This window comes from Heterobasidion irregulare, assembly GCF_000320585.1.
Source record: "Heterobasidion irregulare TC 32-1 unplaced genomic scaffold scaffold_03, whole genome shotgun sequence".
Classification (NCBI taxonomy): domain Eukaryota; kingdom Fungi; phylum Basidiomycota; class Agaricomycetes; order Russulales; family Bondarzewiaceae; genus Heterobasidion; species Heterobasidion irregulare.
This window is the reverse complement of record NW_009258199.1, coordinates 3,297,515-3,315,881: the sequence shown is the minus strand read 5'-3', so window position 1 is coordinate 3,315,881 and position 18,367 is coordinate 3,297,515. Positions and strand designations below refer to the sequence as shown.

The 18,367-nt window shown below is 52.6% G+C and overlaps 8 protein-coding genes across 8 annotated transcripts; 5 read left to right on the top strand and 3 right to left on the bottom strand.

The window, feature by feature from the left end:
- Positions 1–23: 23 nt before the first annotated feature.
- On the bottom strand, positions 24–2,064 carry HETIRDRAFT_439383 (uncharacterized protein). The gene is made up of 9 exons (XM_009546236.1): positions 2,015–2,064; positions 1,758–1,958; positions 1,604–1,689; positions 1,164–1,542; positions 1,098–1,108; positions 920–1,044; positions 739–868; positions 182–675; positions 24–130 (listed from the first exon to the last, which is right to left on the bottom strand). Exons 1-8 carry the CDS (start codon positions 2,055–2,057, stop codon positions 202–204), a joined length of 1,449 nt encoding a protein of 482 aa, XP_009544531.1. The 5' UTR covers positions 2,058–2,064; the 3' UTR covers positions 24–130; positions 182–201.
- Positions 2,065–4,498: 2,434 nt separating this feature from the next.
- Positions 4,499–8,932, top strand: HETIRDRAFT_426063 (uncharacterized protein; the record flags this gene model as incomplete). The annotated part of the gene is made up of 23 exons (XM_009546235.1): positions 4,499–4,660; positions 4,684–4,957; positions 5,050–5,052; positions 5,111–5,277; positions 5,351–5,487; positions 5,549–5,612; positions 5,669–6,208; positions 6,265–6,420; positions 6,469–6,603; positions 6,657–6,682; positions 6,732–6,868; positions 6,921–6,985; positions 7,075–7,184; positions 7,248–7,263; positions 7,330–7,409; positions 7,482–7,573; positions 7,639–7,796; positions 7,895–7,957; positions 7,986–8,046; positions 8,178–8,430; positions 8,484–8,572; positions 8,629–8,790; positions 8,826–8,932. The coding sequence occupies 23 exons, from the start codon at positions 4,499–4,501 to the stop codon at positions 8,930–8,932; spliced, it is 3,057 nt and encodes a 1,018-aa protein (XP_009544530.1).
- Positions 8,825–10,222, top strand: HETIRDRAFT_408740 (uncharacterized protein). The gene is made up of 2 exons (XM_009546233.1): positions 8,825–9,814; positions 9,880–10,222. Exon 1 carries the CDS (start codon positions 9,091–9,093, stop codon positions 9,427–9,429), a length of 339 nt encoding a protein of 112 aa, XP_009544528.1. The 5' UTR covers positions 8,825–9,090; the 3' UTR covers positions 9,430–9,814; positions 9,880–10,222.
- HETIRDRAFT_165845 (uncharacterized protein) lies at positions 9,504–9,773 on the bottom strand (the record flags this gene model as incomplete). The annotated part of the gene is made up of 1 exon (XM_009546234.1): positions 9,504–9,773. The coding sequence occupies one exon, from the start codon at positions 9,771–9,773 to the stop codon at positions 9,504–9,506; it is 270 nt and encodes an 89-aa protein (XP_009544529.1).
- HETIRDRAFT_165846 (uncharacterized protein) lies at positions 10,042–10,285 on the bottom strand (the record flags this gene model as incomplete). Its single annotated transcript, XM_009546232.1, has 2 exons — positions 10,042–10,206; positions 10,277–10,285. The coding sequence occupies 2 exons, from the start codon at positions 10,283–10,285 to the stop codon at positions 10,042–10,044; spliced, it is 174 nt and encodes a 57-aa protein (XP_009544527.1).
- Positions 10,286–11,217: 932 nt separating this feature from the next.
- On the top strand, positions 11,218–15,786 carry HETIRDRAFT_382532 (uncharacterized protein; the record flags this gene model as incomplete). The annotated part of the gene is made up of 21 exons (XM_009546231.1): positions 11,218–11,599; positions 11,736–11,902; positions 11,961–12,079; positions 12,133–12,196; positions 12,252–12,794; positions 12,857–13,012; positions 13,066–13,200; positions 13,283–13,308; positions 13,367–13,503; positions 13,568–13,632; positions 13,687–13,796; positions 13,865–13,880; positions 13,947–14,026; positions 14,083–14,174; positions 14,230–14,387; positions 14,445–14,529; positions 14,589–14,630; positions 14,687–14,704; positions 14,761–15,010; positions 15,070–15,158; positions 15,207–15,786. The coding sequence occupies 21 exons, from the start codon at positions 11,218–11,220 to the stop codon at positions 15,380–15,382; spliced, it is 2,910 nt and encodes a 969-aa protein (XP_009544526.1). The 3' UTR covers positions 15,383–15,786.
- Positions 15,787–15,963: 177 nt separating this feature from the next.
- HETIRDRAFT_149291 (uncharacterized protein) lies at positions 15,964–16,747 on the top strand. Its single transcript, XM_009546230.1, has one exon. The coding sequence runs from the start codon at positions 16,250–16,252 to the stop codon at positions 16,508–16,510; it is 261 nt and encodes an 86-aa protein (XP_009544525.1). The 5' UTR covers positions 15,964–16,249; the 3' UTR covers positions 16,511–16,747.
- Positions 16,748–17,133: 386 nt separating this feature from the next.
- On the top strand, positions 17,134–17,768 carry HETIRDRAFT_426061 (uncharacterized protein; the record flags this gene model as incomplete). The annotated part of the gene is made up of 4 exons (XM_009546229.1): positions 17,134–17,288; positions 17,360–17,426; positions 17,487–17,651; positions 17,715–17,768. The coding sequence occupies 4 exons, from the start codon at positions 17,134–17,136 to the stop codon at positions 17,766–17,768; spliced, it is 441 nt and encodes a 146-aa protein (XP_009544524.1).
- Between the last annotated feature and the right edge of the window lie 599 nt (positions 17,769–18,367).

The following is an 18,367-nucleotide window of genomic DNA, read 5'->3' as shown; positions in this document are numbered from 1 at the left end:
CGAGGTGCAGTTCCTGAGGATTTGAGAATCGTCATGGAATATTCTTACCATGTTTATAGGGGTATCTCTATGGGGGTAAGTGTGCATGTATCTACTGGCTGCAACCCGTCGCACCTCGCCTTCAGAGCACCTGCATTACGAGAATGGTTAAGTATAGACGATATAGAACTGATTACCGCACCATGCCCTAGCACCTGTCTATCATAGACGTCCTATCACGACCTCCACGCCTCCGACCACACTGTCGACCTCATCATCGTCTCCAACGCACTCTGACCTCTCTCGCAACAGCCCCCATCGAAGCCACCACTCCTCCGCCGCCTCGTGAGCGTCGTAACCCCACAGCTCCGCGACTTCCGCAAACTGCTGCGCGAGCGGGCCCGTGTCCTCCTCCGCGCCCTCTCCCGGCCGCAACCCCCGATCGTGCCTCGCTTGGGCGGCGGCGGCAATGGCACGCATGTTCTCGTCCCGCACTTCCCGCGCTTCCCCGGTCATGCCGCAATACGCGCGCAGGCCCAGTTCGAGCGAGTGCAGGCGCGGAGAGCGCTTTTCGCGGAGGTCCTGGTAGGCGTACAGGAGCGAGGGGAGCTGTTCCATGGAGCGGAGGTGGGATAGGAGGACGCCGAGGATGCAGGCCGATTCGAGGCAGTCGGAGCTCTGGTGCATCGCAGATGGCTAAACGGCGACGTGCGGTCAGCCATGACGGTATCATGACTTCTAGGAATGGTTAAACCGTACCATCATCGGATGCGCCGCCTGTCCGATCAAGATAATCCGTTCGGACTCGTCCACTCGGTCTTCAGATGGCGGGAGATCATAACAGTGGGCGCGTGTGAGGGTCGTAGCGTGTTTGAGAAATGATTGCAGGCTGCAAGACATCAGTTTGCCTGGTTGAAATGGAGGGACAGATGTGGCTTACCGGATTTCCAATCTGTCTAGTGGGACTTCCGAAGCTGGGACATCGTTCCAACTCCAAGACACTTCTTCATGATCTGAGGGCTCTCGCACAACATCCACGTGAAACCCAAACGCCTTGTCGTTCCTCTGTGTAAGTGATTAGCTGTCTGCGCAGTGGATGTGAAGTGACATAAGATTACCATAGGATATGCTGTTACTTGTTATGAGCTTCGAGCGCGGATCACACCTACGGATCAGGTACGTACCCATCGCAATGCAGTTATCGCCCATCCAGAACGGATGTCTCAGCGGGACGATATCCGCCATTGTTGGGTCGGCCATGATATCAGCGGTGTCCATGATTCCCGTGTAGATTGTCGTCCCCGTATATTTTGCCTGCAGTAGGCCGTTGGCAGCGCTCTCGTCCACCAATTTTCGCACAATGCTTTGAGCCCCATCGGCGCCGATCACAAGATCCGCAGTCAAGACGCGCCCGGAACATAGCGTCACAGAGGCGCTCACGCTCCGCTCGCCATCCCCGCTCGAGTGGGTTGGTGGTACCACGGATACCACGGTTCGGTTCCAGATAAACTTGGCCCCAACAGACTGGGCACGCTCCAAGATGATCTCGCAGAGGTCTCGGTACTACGCAGGGTTCGGGGACAGTCGAACGATATCGAAAAGCAAGAATAGAGAGCGCACGTACGCCCATCATATGGAAGTCCCCACCACTGTCCTTGAACATTTCCGGCGACCACTCCGTATGACCGACCTCTTCGCCGCCATTGTACACTGTAGACCGTCGCCCGTAAGCACGCGGCAATATTGCCCCGGATAAGACCAGATAAGGAATGACGAACTATCGATAAGCGGAACACGATCGATGAGGGAGCTCTTTTGTGCGAGTTCATCATGGATGCCCCAGGCGGCGAGAACCTTGGCCGCGTTTGGTGGTACACGGATAGCTCCTAGATGTGGTGGGAGACCAGATGTTTTGTCTATTACTCGTACACGGTGGCCATTCAATGCGAGTGCGCAGGCGGATGCAAGCCCAGAAAGGCCTGAATAGGACTAGTAAGAGTTCTGTGCATTCCTGTACATGAACAGAAATGCGTACCTGCACCCACAATCACTATATCGAGTTTCAACATGGGAGCCATAAGAGCGAGACAAGGGAGAAATAGACCTCAAAGGATGAAAACCGAAAACCCTAGTTTGAGGCGGTGAAGGCCAGGTGCGCGATGGTGGACGTAGTGTCTCCGACGAGTCGAAGAATCCTTCCGAGAAAATGATCAGCGAGGGAAATGAGGGGAGATGATGGCTTGTCGAGAGACCGAAAACAGACGAAAATGCGGACAATCATGAGCTCATATATGTCACAGCCTCAGGGGAACTAGCGAGCCCGTTTCAACGCGGCAGCTCGAGTCGATGACGAATGAGCGCTGACGCCTTCGACACTCGTCGCAGGGGCGGGATCCTTCACTGATCCTGCTCGGCTTGCGTTTCCCAGGGGATATCGTTGGTTTCATCGCGTTCGTTCTAGACCTGGACTAATCTGCCGTGAGAACGCAGTGTCGTTGACGTTTTCGAGTTGCTGAAAGGAGAGCAAATCACAAGAAAATCGAGGTCGTCATTATCGATACATATCAAAGGGCTGTGATCGTCCAGGGGAGAGATACTTAATTTCCGGCAAGGCTTTACATTTCTAGGACCTTGTGGACCTGGCCCCGTAAGGTCCCGTAACGAAGAGCGGCAGAGAGCAAGGAACTATGAGGAGGGGCAACAGATCGGGAGAGGAGGATCTCTAGGGAAAATGATGAGCGTACCGGTGAGACCTTCTGAGACTGCCTGAGATCCATGAGATTTCAAATTTTTAAAGGGCACCAGAAGACTACCAGAAGAGGATTCCACATAGAAGCCTGGTCTAAGATTTGCTCTCAGATCGAATTACGATACCATGAACACCGAAATACAGAGCAGGTGCTGGCATCCATCGAGGTCAAGCACATAAATTCGATATATATATCATATGCCCTCTTATGTGAGTCGGCATCGAGCCCCATGTGAGCGGAGTTTGAAAGGCTGAGCCGTGGCAGAGCGCGTCGAACTCCATCACCGCCTCGCGTCTACCACTCACAACATGACACAACATGGCAGGTTCTTGGCAGCTGACTTTAGCTTCAGAACGCTCGAGTCGATGCGCAGGCGATGCTTCTTCTGACCGCGCTCCTAGGTAGGTCATTCGAAATCGGAATTATAGGAAACCCGTGGGCCCAGGTCGTTCGACACGTACGTAGAATCATGGGGATGTACAGGTGTCGCGCCGCAATATCCTACACTGATCTTGTTATTTCCCAACTCCTGCCTTTTGTTTGCTGTATTTCGCAACAGCTCGCCACTCAGAGTACGTCGACTTTAGGTGGTGGTCGACGCTGTGTCGAATGTTCATTAGACACGTATCTCAGTTCACAGGCGAGTTGTTTTCCCCTGTCGCTTCCAATCCCACAATCCTTTGCAAATTGACGAGCAACGCTGTTCCGTATGATACAAATAATATTCAATTCGGAGTCCCCAGCACACCGTCTCATCAAAGACAAAGCGATATACGTGCTTGAAATGGTTGGTCTCTCATTTACATGGTCAGCCAGGGTCAGCCTCATCAGTCGGTCTCTCAAGAGTCGGTCATGCCCTCCTTTTTTCTATCACTGAGCTGACCCGTTGCTAAGGTACTCGTTATTGATCATTCATCTGTTTAATGACTTGATATCAATGGACTAATGGCGTGCACCATCTTCGCAAGCTATTCTCAGTTGTGACAATTCTATGACCTTATACTCTGGGCTATGACCTGTCTGCCTGCGCAATAGGAACCAAAAAGGCACATGCAGGTATCCAAAATGAATCGAGACGTTTCGGTTTCGAGCCTGTGAATGCAATTTCCTTGCACCCATTCACCGCGCAGTGCATTGCCGAGGGTCGCTTCTTTTTTTCCTTCCACAGTACTGATGCATAATGTTCGCGGAGTCTGTTTACTTTTTCATGGCGTGTAAGTACATACCTTCCTCGAATCCCACTCAACAAGGCCTTCAAACGATCGGCTTTTTCTGCGACTGGTTCCATCTCGCAGACTTATGTACGTCCTCACCAACAATGTGATCTGCCTACGGTCATTAATAAAGCGCTGCGCAGGTCATAGTTTCAACGTGTTGGATCACCTGGCAGATTGAAAGCGCGCCTGACCAGTCGCCCGTCATTCTCACTGCGCAGCTATGAGAACCACAGAAGCCCACAAGACGCTGTCTTCACCCCACCCATCTAATCCCACTATCCGCAGCATGTCAGTTGCGCGCAGTGTGAGATGATGGCGTTTTTTCTCGATTATCCTGCGCGAGATCTAGATTATTCATGATTATATTTGCACTATGGTTGATGTCGCCTAGTTGGCTACTTTTCCTTCGTGGCTCGCAGGAGCTCCGTTCTCAGGGATATATTGACTGAAGGCGAGCCCCTGTTTTGACCATCCAATCACTGCTGTCGGGTACGGTGCGTTCACATATGCTACCACGAGCAGATAACCCTGATCATATCCGAGGAAGAGGGCATGGAGGCGGCGGTAGAAGCGGTAGAGGCGGGAGAGGCGGGAGGGGCGGTAGAGGTGGTAGAGGCGGTAGAGGCAGAGGCGACCGGGGTCGAGGCGATGGAGGTGGAGATAGGGGCGATGGAGATAGAGGCCGTGGAGGAGACAACAGGCACATTGGCAGGGGTAGTCCTGACTCTGGTGATCAGGGTTTGAGAGGTTTGCGTGGAGGTCGTGGTGGAGGTCGCGGAGCAGGCCATCAGGGCGGTGGCAATCGTGGCCGCGATGACCACGGTGGTCCCGTTCACAGACAAGGCGACGAGCCTTCTCCTGTGATAGATACACCTGGTCCGAATCTCCCCTCTCACGTCGAGGCCATCGGCGTCAAGCGCCCTGGGCATGGCAATGCTGGGAAACATATCGAAATCCTGACAAACCACTTTGTCACCTCGATCCCCGAACAATCTATATATCATTATGATGGTGCGTGTCTACCACCTCATTCGATTCATGTTGCATTCTCACTTCTCCACCTCCGCTTCTATTTGTTACTACGCTGCTGCTATGATACACAGTCAGTGAGTATCTATATACTGCTGGATTCTTTGTTACCAATGCTCATTTTTTCAACAACAGCCATCAATAATGGTGGCGAACTATCCCTTCCGACGCGATTTACGTCGCAGCTCATTAGGCGTCTTCAAGAGGTCATTGCACCCGACGTCTTCACCCCTCGTGGGTCATATGACCAGCGCAAGAATTTCTTCGCACCTCGGCAGCTCTCTTTCGGACAGAGCGCGGAGGTATGCTTCTGTTCAGACTGCCCTTTCTACAGTTCTGATGAAACCCATATGATATCGGTCGCTCTCCTTCTAGTTCGATGTGATGATGAGCGACGTCCCCCCACCTTCGACGGCACCACCTCAGGATCAAGAGGATGGGCCTGGTCGGCGAAGGCGTGACCCCAAGGTATACAAAGTTCGGATGGTACAAGTCGCAGAAATAAATCCGGAGTACGCGCTTGTTTTCTTTCAGCAAAATGGATTGTAGTGTTAATCGTATTATTGCTCTCAGGGTTCTCTCACTGTTCCTGCAGGGACAGCACTCAAATGATGAGCGAGTCCTAATTGCCATTACAGTGCGCGTGCATTCGACTTATCTCAATTTGCCAAACTTGATTATTTCGATCTTCAGGCTCTCAACGTGGTGATTCGAATGCAGCCATCGCTGACTTACCCATTCAACATCAGATCGTTTTTTACGCCATCTGAAACACGTGAAATTGGTGCAGGCATTGTCCTTTGGCGCGGATATTTCCAGTCTGTCCGGCCATCGCCAGCACGTATGCTGATCAACGTCGATATCTCAACGGGTGCCATGTACCGGCCGGGATCTTTGCTTGCGCTTTGCCTGGACGTTCTGGGCCGTCCGCACAATAATGGCAACCCGAACGCGCAACAAGCTCGCTCACTGGCCCCTCGCGAGGGTCTTCCCGAACGGGAGCGTCGCAGGATAGAGAAATTCACTTCGGGTGTGCGGGTTTCAAATGACTACAAATCTCAGGAGGCAGGTAGGGGGCAAGGCAAGATTAGGATGGTGAGGAAGCTGTCGAAAGAAGGCGCAAGAGACCTGAGTTTCAAGCTGGGTGACGACGGGCCTATGGTGACTGTTGCAGATTTTTTTCAAACCGTCCTCAACCGGCCGCTAGCATTCCCAGACGTCATATGTGCCGAGGTATGTATCCATAACCCATCTATCATCTCGCGTCTTACTCTCGTTTAAATGCGTAGTTGAACACGAAAGCGCTCGTTCCCCTTGAGCTGTTGCATGTCCTTCCGGGACAAATAATCAAGAAGCAGATACCTCCAGAGAAAACAACCAACATGCTTCAATTCTCAACAATGAATCCTGCACAGCGTTTCAACAGCATCAAGGCTGGATTGGGAGTATGTCTTTTCTTTTGTCTGTATCTTGGAGCTACTGACTTTGGGTAGGTACTTGCATATGGACAGTCACAGTACCTTCATGACTGTGGGATGGAGGTCTCACCGGACGCTCTCAGTGTACAAGCACGGATATTGGACCCCCCGACGTTGAGGTATGGCACTGGAGGGCGGCAGGATACAATTGTGAGCCTCGTTTTTTTGCTCTACGCGCAGCGTATTGACACTCATCGCACAAGCGCCCGACGAACGGCGCCTGGAATATGTGAGTAGTCTGAGGGAAATGCCATGCGAATCGCTGACCACCAAGATAGGCTAGACAAGAATTTCTACCAGCCATGCATGACCATTGAAGAATGGATCGTTGTCATATATGAACGGCCAAGTAAATTTCCCATGGATGCCGCACAGCGCATGATTCAGAGCTTGATGGAGGCTTGCGCGTTGTTTGGTGTGTTATATTCATTTGGTGATTGAATCGATTTTGAATATTTTATTCACAGGAATTGTGGTCAACGGCCCGCCCGCATTTATCAGATTGCAGAACGGCCAAGGCAACGTAAAGGCAGTGCGTCCGATTCTCTCGTTTATTCTCAACTACTCTCATAGCCGTCGTCTCTTTGACACTTTGAAAAACCCAAATTTTCTCGTGTGTAGCAACTGCGTGGCCTGTACAATGACTGTCTCCAACAGAAGTCTAGGGCTCCAAACCTGATGGTTGTCGTGTTACCTGAAGGCGGGGGAGACCTCTATAGAGCGGTCAAAAAGTAAGCGTTTCCGTTATATTCTGACTAACAGAGGGTTCAGCCTGACTGGCCGTACACAACCAGCTATGGGGATGTCAGCGTGAGTTGAAGGCCTGTTCGTGCATAGGTGATTGTTCACATTGGACCTTCGTTTTCTCCTGACTAGGATGGTGTCATCACTCAATGTCTCAAGTCGACGAAGTGTACCCGAGCAAATCAGCAATATTACGCGAACGTGACATTGAAGTAAGCATCCAGTTCCCTTTTCTTGTTCTCATCTTGGACTACTGGGCAAACAATGACTGCCGTGAGCTTCAGACTGAATGCCAAGCTCGGTGGGATCAACGCCGTCCCCGATCAGCGATCAGCATCCATTCTTTTGGACCCGAGCAATCCGACAGTAATCATGGGTGCGTACAATTCTATCCTTGCCTGAATCTCTCTAACTTTGGGTTTGCGTGATCAAACACCGCAGGTATAGATGCTGCGCATCCTCCGCCGGGCATCAAAGATCGTCCATCGTTCGGAGCGCTGGTGTCCAGCATCGATAGTAACACATCGAAGTACATTGCTTCAACTAGTGTGCAGACAAGCGATGAGGACATTATTGAAAACTTGGAGAATATGGTCAAGGTTCGCTGTCTCTTGTTTGCAAAAAAACCGGAACATGGTCAAGCTCATATTTTCCTTTGAATCTCCACTGAAACAGCATGCACTGGAAATGCATATAGCATATAGGACCAACATGGAAAAAAAGACAGGCGTATCGCCTAAGCGAATCATTGTCTATCGAGGTGAGTGCATGGCCTTTGCATTCGACAGTTGATATGGAATCTTGTAGATGGCATATCTGAGAGCAGGTTCAAAGAGGTCATGGTTCGGGGTGAGGAAGTCATGGCTCGCAGGTGCTGTCATATATGAGCGCTAACATGATGCAGAGGTTGGCGTTATCCAGGGCGAGCACTTTTCGAACCTCCACGGAACTCATCGCAACACTAACTATCAGCTTTTCAGATGCCTGCAAGCAACTTGAAATCGCCCCGAAGATCACGTTCATCGTCGTGGCAAAGGGACATCACGTTCGTTTCTTCCCCAAACGCGTGCAGGAGGGTGATAGGAAGAGCGGTAACTGTTTCGCTGGCACGGTGGTGGACCGCGACGTCATCGATCCAGTCGAGTTCGACTGGTATTTGCTCAGCCATGGAGGTCTGCTGGGTACCAGCCGACCTGCACATTACAATGTCCTCTACGATGACAACAAGTTCACGTGAGCACTCCACTTATCTCTACTTTTCTACCCGACATGACAAGATATCGCAGACCCGATGGTCTGCAAGCACTATCTTTCGCATTGTGTCATGTCTATGCACGCGCGACACGTTCAGTGTCGGTTCCTGCACCGGTATACTGTGCGTCACTTTCATCCAGGGTCCTTGGCGATCTGAAGATACTTTGGCCTGTGCAGATGCGGACCTCGTGTGTGCTCGGGCAAGAAACCACTATGACCCCAGCCAAGGTTTGGAGCTAGCGGAATCTGTCGCAGGCACGGAGTCTAGCAATGACCAAGGGCAAGACCTGAAGGACCGCTTCAAGTCAGAATTCACGGCTCTGCACTCGAACATGTTGGGTTTGATGTACTTTTGCTGAACTAACGCTCCATAGGTTGTCAACATGAGGTAGAGGTGAATTTCACTGCTACATGTGATACACGGATGCTGACTACTGGCAGAATCTTTGTGGGGTGCTATCGAACACTTTTGACGGTCTAGTGATGCAACAAAAAAGGCATTCGGGTATGAGTAATGCAATTTAGGTAGAATCGAGCTTCGAGTCATTCAGGAAAAGAACCACATATTACGATTGTCAGGGTCTCCATATCTGCATACAATGACCATAACGAGATGCAAGATAGACAATATCAGTCGCTATGTTCAGACGGTGGACAATCTCACGCAAAAAAGCCTTCTCTTTTGCACCCGCCGTCCCGGTTACCTGCAATGATAAGTGCGGTATAAGGAAAGCACTCTTTGTCCACGTCAGCCATAGCCTTCCAGCAATTCTCGGGTGTCGTCTAAAGACCTTGTCTCTAGGAATCACGAGCGATCTGAGCGAGGATCAAAACGAGGAGCTTGGAGTGGTCGAGTGGCGTGCTTTGTACTCTGAAGGAAAGTATGAATTAGTGACGCGACAATATGGTGTGAGAACAAGAAAGGAATTATGCGTAATGATGGATGGAACAAGGAGGGCTCCCAAGGGCGTAAATTGATACCCTAGATTTAAAAAGAAAAATCGTCAAGCATCGCACACAAAGCTGTTATCTCAAGAAGATCTGTCACAGATTCACAGATAGGATTTCTTCCCCCTTTCGGTGCTCAACATGTGGATCATGAGAGGACGACAATGGGTTCTCGAAAGAGACGCGAGGCAGGTCGAAGGAAGGTGCCAAGCGGGGTGATCTCTTGATTTTCTTTTGTCTCTAGCGTCACGGGTACGAGGGAGTGCCTGAAAGGATAACACTGCTTTATGACCCTGAACGCCTATGCGAGAAAAATGTTTCCATTCTCCTTGATTAGATATTGACTCTTCGAAAGCACACAGAAGCTGGGGCATCAACGATCAAATGGGGTCATAAACAAGAGAAGTGAGTGAGACTGGATGGCGGATGATGGGCAGGTTGTTTTAATATATGTACCTGAAAATCGGGATTATCGCTCACCGCTGATGGTTGAATATTCTCCGAGGTCAAGGTGGGTATAATCTGGGTTATCGCGTCAGCGTTCAAGGGCCGATCGTCAAAAGGAAACAAAGGATCAAGGTTTAGCATACACACGAGCATTGGAAATCAGATCGACAGCGTATCCTGCAGTCGGGCCCACAACTACCAACGAAGGCTGAACAAAAGAATAAGAAAAGAACTTGACCAACACGCGCCGACGGCCGTCATGCGCAACCCGACTTGCACGATGCATATTGTATCTGGAGCCATGTCCAGATACAAAACTCCTGACGGAGTGATGAGTTCTCTCGAATAGTCGCGCGCAAGCTCGACAGACAAAGGGATTCAAGCATGTTTGTTTGTAAAATGCGAAGATCAGCGGGGAACGTCAACGCACCTCTTGCATTTGGCTTTGATGCGTGCCCGGGCTTCACCGTCTATTAGCTCACTAGGAATACAGGAGCATCAGAGAATACAGGACTGCTGCGCCTCGTGTGCAAAGGGGATCATCTGATGTAGAAAGGGAACTAAAAATGAGTCCGCGGGGCTTGTTTCTCGGTAAGAGTTTGGAGGTCATCATAGAATATGTCATGGCGTATTCGGTCGAAAAGGAAAGCCTTGCCCCTTGATAGAAGAAAGATCGATACGATGTCGAGGTAGCCATCGGGGGTGGAATTGGATATTGAAATCAATGAAAGCAAGAATTCTTCCCTTTTCACTTGCCAGACCGCGCAGATATGGTGAACAGATGGCAATCAATGTCGGGCTTGAAACGGAATGAATAACCCACACAACCTCGAGGCCTAGAGAAGCTTACAAGATCAACAGTGCATCTCGGAAAGAGGGGGTGCCCATAGCAGGCGTCTGAGCTGCTGCGGGCTGCGCTGCCGTGCAGTGCGTCACATGCAGCCTACTTGCCGCCTTTGCATCGCCATTTTAAAACAAGGCAATCTTTTCAAGGCTCACAGCTCAATTATTTCATGCGGTGAATGAACGTTCCAGTAGAAAGGATTCGTCTGCGAGCTTGTGTTTGAGAGACGGAGCGACGGCAGCGGCGGTGATGTGGAGCGACGCGAGCCATGTCACAAACGCGTTATGTCACGCGGCATCTGAATCGATAGCACATCGCCGCGACTTGCCTTGCAGTGAGTTTCTTTTGTGCTCAATACATAACTTCCTGCGCACACGCCACGTTTCCGTCCGTTCATATATAAGGACACGGCCAAATCGTGCTTCTATCGCACCATCTCTCTATTCCCACCTCCTGCGCGTCCCATACGTGCACCAACCCATACCAGAACCAGAACTCTTCCGCAACGCGTAGTACAGTGAGGAAATATGCCTCCCCGAGGAGCACCTGGTTATGAAAGAGGCAGTGGGAGAGGCGGGCCGCCGGGACTTGGTAGTGCGCGTGGCGGCTCATCTGCAGGTCGCGGTACACCACCGAGTCGCGGTACGCCGCCTTCGGGACCTGGTACGCCCAGAGGAGGCCCAGGTCGCGGGACGCCTAGAGGAGGTGGTGGACCGCCTCGCGGCGGCGCCTCACTCAGAGGTGGCCCTGCACCATCTGGAGGCACCTCATCGCAGATCCCAGCCCACGTCGAAGCCATCGGGATCAAGCGCCCTGGAGTTGGTACCGCTGGCCGCAATCTGGAAGTGATCACAAACCACTTCTTGACTACGATCCCGCAGGATCCGATCAACCATTATGATGGTACGTGTGAACGTCTACTCCTTTGACTATTCTTTGCTCATTGATGATGCCCGTGCTTTCGCAACTATGCCTGGGCGCGGAATGTAGTTAGTAAGTATGCTTTTCTTTTACGATCGCCCACATCCAACTCACGATTTGACAGTTATCAACTCCGGATCCGAGCTGACTTTGCCCATACGGGTCACGTTTGAACTCATCAAGCGACTCCAGCTCAATGTCGCGCCTAATGTGTTCTCGCCACGCGGAGTCTACGATGGCCGCAAGAACTTTTTCACCGCTCGTGCGCTTTCGTTTGGCGATAGCGCTGAGGTATACAATCATTGCTCTTTTCGTATCAGATTGTCATTTGACTGCGTGCAATTCTCAGTTCGATGTTTCGCTCTCAGATGCGCCATCCCCCGGAATGCAACAGGAGGACCAACCCCCACGACGTGGTCCCAAGTACTACAAGATTCGCCTGACCCGTGTCGCAGAGATCAACCCCGAGTATGTGATCTCATTGTCCCATCGCATCACATCACTCACATCTGGTTTGATAGAGTCCTTGCGCGGTTCCTGGAAGGTCGCCAATCTAACGATGAGCGCGTTCTCACAGCGATCACAGTGTGTTACGACACTTTGTTTCCATATATAATTCACCAATTAGCTCCTCCAATAGGCACTCAATGTAGTTGTGCGCATGCAACCTTCGCTCAACTTCCCGTTCAACGTCCGATCTTTCTTCACCGATGCGGAGACTCGCGACATCGGCGCTGGAATCGTGCTCTGGCGTGGATACTTCCAGTCTGTCCGGCCGGCACTCAACAAAATGTTGATCAACGTCGATATCTCGACAGGCGCGATGTATAAGCCGCTATCCCTCATGGCCCTGTGCCTCGATTTCTTTGGGCGCCCCCACAACAATGGCAATCCCAACGTCCAGCAAGCCAGCGTCATGGCTCCGCGTCGCGGGCTCCCCGATCGCGAACGCGTCCGCGTGCAGCGGTTCGTGAGCGGTGTGCGCGTGAGTAACACGTACAGAGCGCGCAATCAGGGCGGAGGGCCTGCCGCAAGCCGTGCACGGACCGTCAGGCGCTTGACCAAGGAGGGCGCGAACGATCTCAGCTTCACGGGCGATGATGGCCAGCAGATCACGGTGGCCAACTACTTCCGCCAGCTTTTGAACCGTCCCCTCCAATTTCCGGAGGCGATTTGCGCGGAGGTTTGTCTCATGATTTCTTTCAATTATCATGCATCCACTGATGAGATTGGATCGGCACATAGCTCAATACCAAAGCGATTATCCCGCTTGAGCTGCTTCAGGTGCTCTCAGGCCAGATCTGCAAGAAGCAGATACCGCCTGAGAAGACGAACGACGTGCTTGAATTCTCGACGAAGAAGCCCCAGGATCGATTGCAGAGCATCCGCAACGGGTTGGCTGTACGCAGCGTCATCTTCTCCCGACGAAGCTGACCCAAACTCAATCCGTGCAGGTCCTTGCATATGGTCAATCGGAATACGTTCGTCAGTTTGGGATGAACGTCACCACGGAGCCTCTCAAAGTAAATGCTCGTGTACTCGTCCCGCCGACGCTCAAATACGGTGCTCAAAGCAAGCAGCCGACAATCGTGCGTGCATCAATTCACGCGCGCTTTGATTTCCGCGTTGTACTCTGATGCTTGGGCCTATCCTTCTTTCAATTCTCTCCAGACGCCCCGAGACGGAGCGTGGAATATGTGAGTGTATATACTATATGGTTGACACGTCACGCTCATCTATCGTTTGCGTTTTTAGGATCGACAAGCGCGTCTATTTGCCGTGCTCGCGTGTGGAGCAGTGGATCGTGATCATTTACGACCAACAGCGCAGGTTCGACGGTAGGACTGTCGACGGCATGGTCGATGGGTTGATGCAGGCTTGCAACGTTGTCGGTTCGCACTCCGATCTTTCTCTTCGTAGTGCGTCACTCACATGACTCAATTCTCGATTGGCTAGGTATACAAATGCCGAACCATCCTGCGGTTGTTAGATACGAGAACGGACAAGGAATCATCGGCGATGTATTACAAACTCTCTCCAGTGTTTGCTCTGTATTGACGCGGTTTGGGATGTAGCAATTGCGTAACGCTGGCATGGAATGTAGGCAGAAGACAGGTAACCTGCCGAACTTGATCGTGGTCATCCTCCCCGAAGGCGGAAACGACATATACAGTGCTGTCAAACAGTAAGCACTCTGTACCCATCATGCGTAACGACAGCTGATGACTTTTTTCACGAATGCACGTATGTCAGCTTTGGGGATGTCACTGTAAGTGTCAATTTCTGCTTCCTTCGTATACCGTTCAGCTAATGCAGCACCAATTCCTATCCTCAGGCGGGTGTCGTGACGCAGTGCATGAAGTCTATGAAATGCAGCCGCGCAAAAATGCAGTACTACGCCAACGTCACCTTGAAGTAAGCGTCACCCACTGCGAGCATACCTCAATGCCCGAGATCTCACGTGTGAACAGGCTCAACGTGAAGCTCGGAGGTGTCAACACTATACCCGACCCTCGTTCTACGTCTATTCTGTCCGACCCAAGCAACCCCACGGTCGTTATGGGTGCGTTCATGAGTCCCTAACCCTTGTGAATCTCGAGTGTGACCGTGCATCATAGGCGCCGATGTCATGCATCCGGCGCCAGGCACTGTGGGCAGACCGTCCTTTTCCGCCCTCGTGTCTAGTGTCGACAGCGACACCGCAAAGTACATCGCGACAATGGGCGTTCAGACTGGAAAGGAGGACATTATCGAGAACCTCCAGGCCATGGTCAAGGTTTGTCCCGTCGTGATCACATAGCCCGACATGTTTTGAATTTGTCTGCACCTGTAGGAAGTTCTTCAAATGTATCTTCAGTATCGAAAAATGGCGGAGAAGAAGACAGGTCCGGCACCAAAGCGAATCATCTTCTATCGAGGTATGCCATCGTCCTTGCTCATTACCAGCATGTTTCTAACAAGTCTCCGCGTGCATTAGATGGTATTTCCGAGGGTCGCTTCAAGGAAGTGTTGGAACGAGGTGAGCACCACACCAAATTATCGACTTTGTTTTGACCTGACGATCTTCCACATCAGAGTTGCGTTGCATTCGTGGTAAGTCTCGCGAGTCTCGAGATGTGAGGTCGATGGCTGAGGAACAAAAAAACAAGATGCTTGCAAGGAATTGGGAATCGCGCCGAAGATCACATTCGTCGTCGTCGGCAAGCGTCACCACGTTCGCTTCTTCCCCAAGTCCGAGCGGGACGGCGACAGGAGCGGCAACTGCCCCGCAGGCACAGTCGTAGACAGAGATGTCGTCAACCCTGTCGAATTCGACTACTACCTGCAAAGCCATGGAGGATTGTTGGGCACCAGCCGGCCTTCGCACTATAATGTTCTCTTCGACGAGAACGGCTTCACGTGCGCCTTCTTTTTCTTTCTGCCTTGAGGGTCTGGTGGTGATACTTGATCCAATTTAGACCCGATGGGCTACAAGCCCTCTCTTTCGCGCTGTGCCATGTTTATGCACGTGCAACACGTTCCGTATCCATCCCAGCCCCCGTCTACTGTAAGCCCTATCTGACCTATGTGTAACATTGCCTCACCCTCCTCGTAGACGCCGATATCGTTTGCTCGCGAGCAAAGCACCACTACGACCCCCAGCAAGGACTGGAACTCTCGTTGTCGGAGACGGGTACGAACACCGAAGAGCAGGCGGCGTCCCTGGAGAGATACAGGGCTGCGTTCAAACAGTTAAACCCGAACATGAAGAAGCTTATGTACTTCTGCTGAAGCTGAGTCTGCGGTTGGGCCGTTGAAGAAACGAACGTACGCTGCCGTTTGAGTCGTAATTGTTTTGTCTTTGCTTTCGTTTGCTTGTGTGTTTTTGTATGGAGATTGATCTTGTTCTCGGTTGCTGTCTTGGCTCTCCGGGCGAGAAATGCTCGCAATTCACTTCCCTACGGCCCTTCCAGTAGTACCGTTGTACTTGAAACGGTCTGGCAATTGCCGGAGTCCTCTCCCTACACTTCTTGACGCTTCTATAGTAACACTTCAGGTTCATGGTTCTGCACTGCTGTTGTTATCGTACGGAACGTTGTATAAATTCTTCCACATACTGTGAGGCCTCGCGACAGCGCGGGTAGCATGCCTGGTTTCGAAGACGTAGACCGGCGCATATTTACACCACAAATTCCAAAATGCAGTCAACAGCAGAGGACGGTGGAAGATGATGGGGTCCCGCCGCCCCTGACCCCAACTCGGACTCACGTGCGTGTACCGCTACTGTTCACCCAGCAGCATCACGTGCATGCTCCTGCTCGGCATCATGCCTGGTCTCCGTCGATTATATCCGCTGTCTTGATCTCGGCCCCCCGTCCAGAGCTCAGACTGGTCAGCGCGAGATGGACTGAGTTCTACATGTGGCGAACGACACTCGCCGTCGTGCGCGGTGCGCTTGTCATCTTGTAGACGCAGAACCCTCCCCCGTCAGTGCACTCTCCTCTCCGTCTCTTCGTCGACTTCCAATACCATGGCATCGATGGTCTTGCCCAGGAAGAGGACGTCACTTGGCTTGACGACCGAGCTCGATGCTTGAACCTTGTCGCCTACTTACGAAACGCCACATCTACCGCCGACCTATATACACACACGCGTCTTATGGTGGCTGCCCGTCCACCCGGACGCGCCTGGTGTCTACAATCCTCAAGAGCGACTCGACGCGCTCGGCGTCGCAGGTCGACTCCCATGCCGCGCTGCGAGCCCCATCCGCGACGTCGCGTTCCCACCGCTCAACAGCGTGATCTGCGGCTCTGCGCCGCTCAATCCGCGCTTTCTCTCACGCTGATGCCGGGCAATTTTTTGGCAGCTGCGCTCATCTCCACTTGCGGGCGCGGTCTTCTCATCACGCACGTGCTCTGAAACCGGCGGACGGCAAACGTGGTGGAGGAGTCACCCTCGCTGAGTCCTTCTGCTCTGTTTCCCATGCAGGACTCGCGATGCCGACGTGCGTCTGATCACCGTAATGCTCATCAGACCACCTGCCCACGCGCGATGTGGTGATCACTTAAAGGCGCGTCGAGTCTCGCGTCTCGTGGGAGATCAGCGCAGAGTCACTGACTGTCATCTCGAGTCCCCGGCCGTGAGCACGCACGGCACATACGCCAAAGCGCCCCTCGCCGTCCCTCGTCTCCAAGTCATGTGCGGTCGCGAACACGCCTAGGCTGTCGAAGCGGTAACGTTAGCTCGACTAGCGTCCCCCGTCTAGATACGCGCCGCACACGCTCAAATATAGCGCGCCATCGCAGCCCCGTCGTATATGCCGTCCATGATGAGCTCAGTGACACATTCACGGCGCCCACCGTGATCTCGCGGCGCGCCCACACAACCATCAGAACCCGGCGAATGACTCGACTTTATTTTCGAGCGTGTACGCGCGCTCCCACAGACGAGCCCCGCGTCTGTGCGCGTATAAAAGCCCTCGCGTCCCAGCACGAACCTCCATCGGCCTCCATCGTCCGCATCCACATCCCTACTCGCCCAGCATGTCCACCTCGCTCCGCCTCGTCCTCCTCGCGCTCTCCGCTGCGACCAGCGCCGTCGTCGGCGTTGGCGCCCAGGGAGTCTGCGCGCGCAACGCCACCGTCCAATCCCTCGGCGAGACGTGCGACTTTATCTCCAACCTCTTCAATGCCTCCACGTCAGTCCAAACCATACTGCATCTCTAGATTCCCTGTTGCGTTTTCTGATCGTGCGTCTGGTTCTATCTAGATTCCAGGTGGCCTTCGTGAACCAGAACACGGTCGACGCCGCCTGCGACAATCTCCATGTGGGAGAGGTGCGGACGTTTACTGGCTTCTGTGCGCGTGCCTGATGCTGACGGCCTACTCCTGTGCAGGTCCTCTGCTTGGGCGTCGTAGGACAGGACTGCACGACGACGCACACCGTTGTGTCTGGGGACTTCTGCGCGTCGATCGCGGGCGCCGCGGGCATCGATGCGAGCACGCTGCTCGCCAACAACCCGAACGTCAACTCGGACTGCAGCAACATCTATCCCGGCGAAGTGCGTCTGTATGATGATGGCGCGTGTATTTGCGCTGATCTTTTTTTGGGTATATCCCTGCAGGTCCTCTGCACATCGTCGGAGCTGTTCACGTATACCGATACGGCCGATGTATGAGCTGGAGGAACGGATGTTTTCGAGCGCTTTTTGAGGTCCCGATTTTGGGTCGTTCACTGCTTGCATCGGATACACGTGCATTGATTCTTTGTGAAAGCAATGACGAGTGGGTTTCCTTGTGAAGATCTAGTGGGTTTCTGTTGGTGGAGCGTTTGCGTGACGGATAAAATCGAGCGTGCGCAATGAAGCTTTTTTTAATTGTGGGACTGCTCGTTGGGACCGCGCTGGGACCGCGCGCCCTCATAACGCACATAAACGGAACGCAAAACGAACTCGACGATGGTTGATACAGACTTTTCTATGAGGCTTTGGACACTTTCAGTTGGATCCTCCACCCCCCGCTTGTCCCATTGAGAGACGCACGTATCACGCCTCCGTCTCGAGCTCTGACGCTAGCGGCAGCACTCGCGTGCAGAGGCGCTATCAGCCTGCGACCTCTCTCGCTCATACGAAGGCATGAGCCTATTCGACGCGGCGCGGCACTAACGTTGGCGCCCACGAGGGCACTAGATAGTATAGCACGACGAGATCACGAGCAGATCCTGCTTCGCCGATGGGTTGTCGTCACGACACTGAACCAGGGCTTTCCATGACATTTT

Excerpts from the sequence above, each read along its gene's own strand:
- HETIRDRAFT_439383 (XM_009546236.1), bottom strand. The coding sequence starts at position 2,057 with ATGGCTCCCATGTTGAAACTCGATATAGTGATTGTGGGTGCAG. Across the intron at positions 1,959-2,014 it reads TATAGTGATTGTGGGTGCAG|GCCTTTCTGGGCTTGCATCC; the intron begins GTACGCATTTCT and ends AGTCCTATTCAG. Across the intron at positions 676-738 it reads AGGCGGCGCATCCGATGATG|CCATCTGCGATGCACCAGAG; the intron begins GTACGGTTTAAC and ends GTCGCCGTTTAG.
- HETIRDRAFT_408740 (XM_009546233.1), top strand. The coding sequence starts at position 9,091 with ATGTTCAGACGGTGGACAATCTCACGCAAAAAAGCCTTCTCTTTTGCA.
- HETIRDRAFT_149291 (XM_009546230.1), top strand. The coding sequence starts at position 16,250 with ATGGTGGCTGCCCGTCCACCCGGACGCGCCTGGTGTCTACAATCCTCA.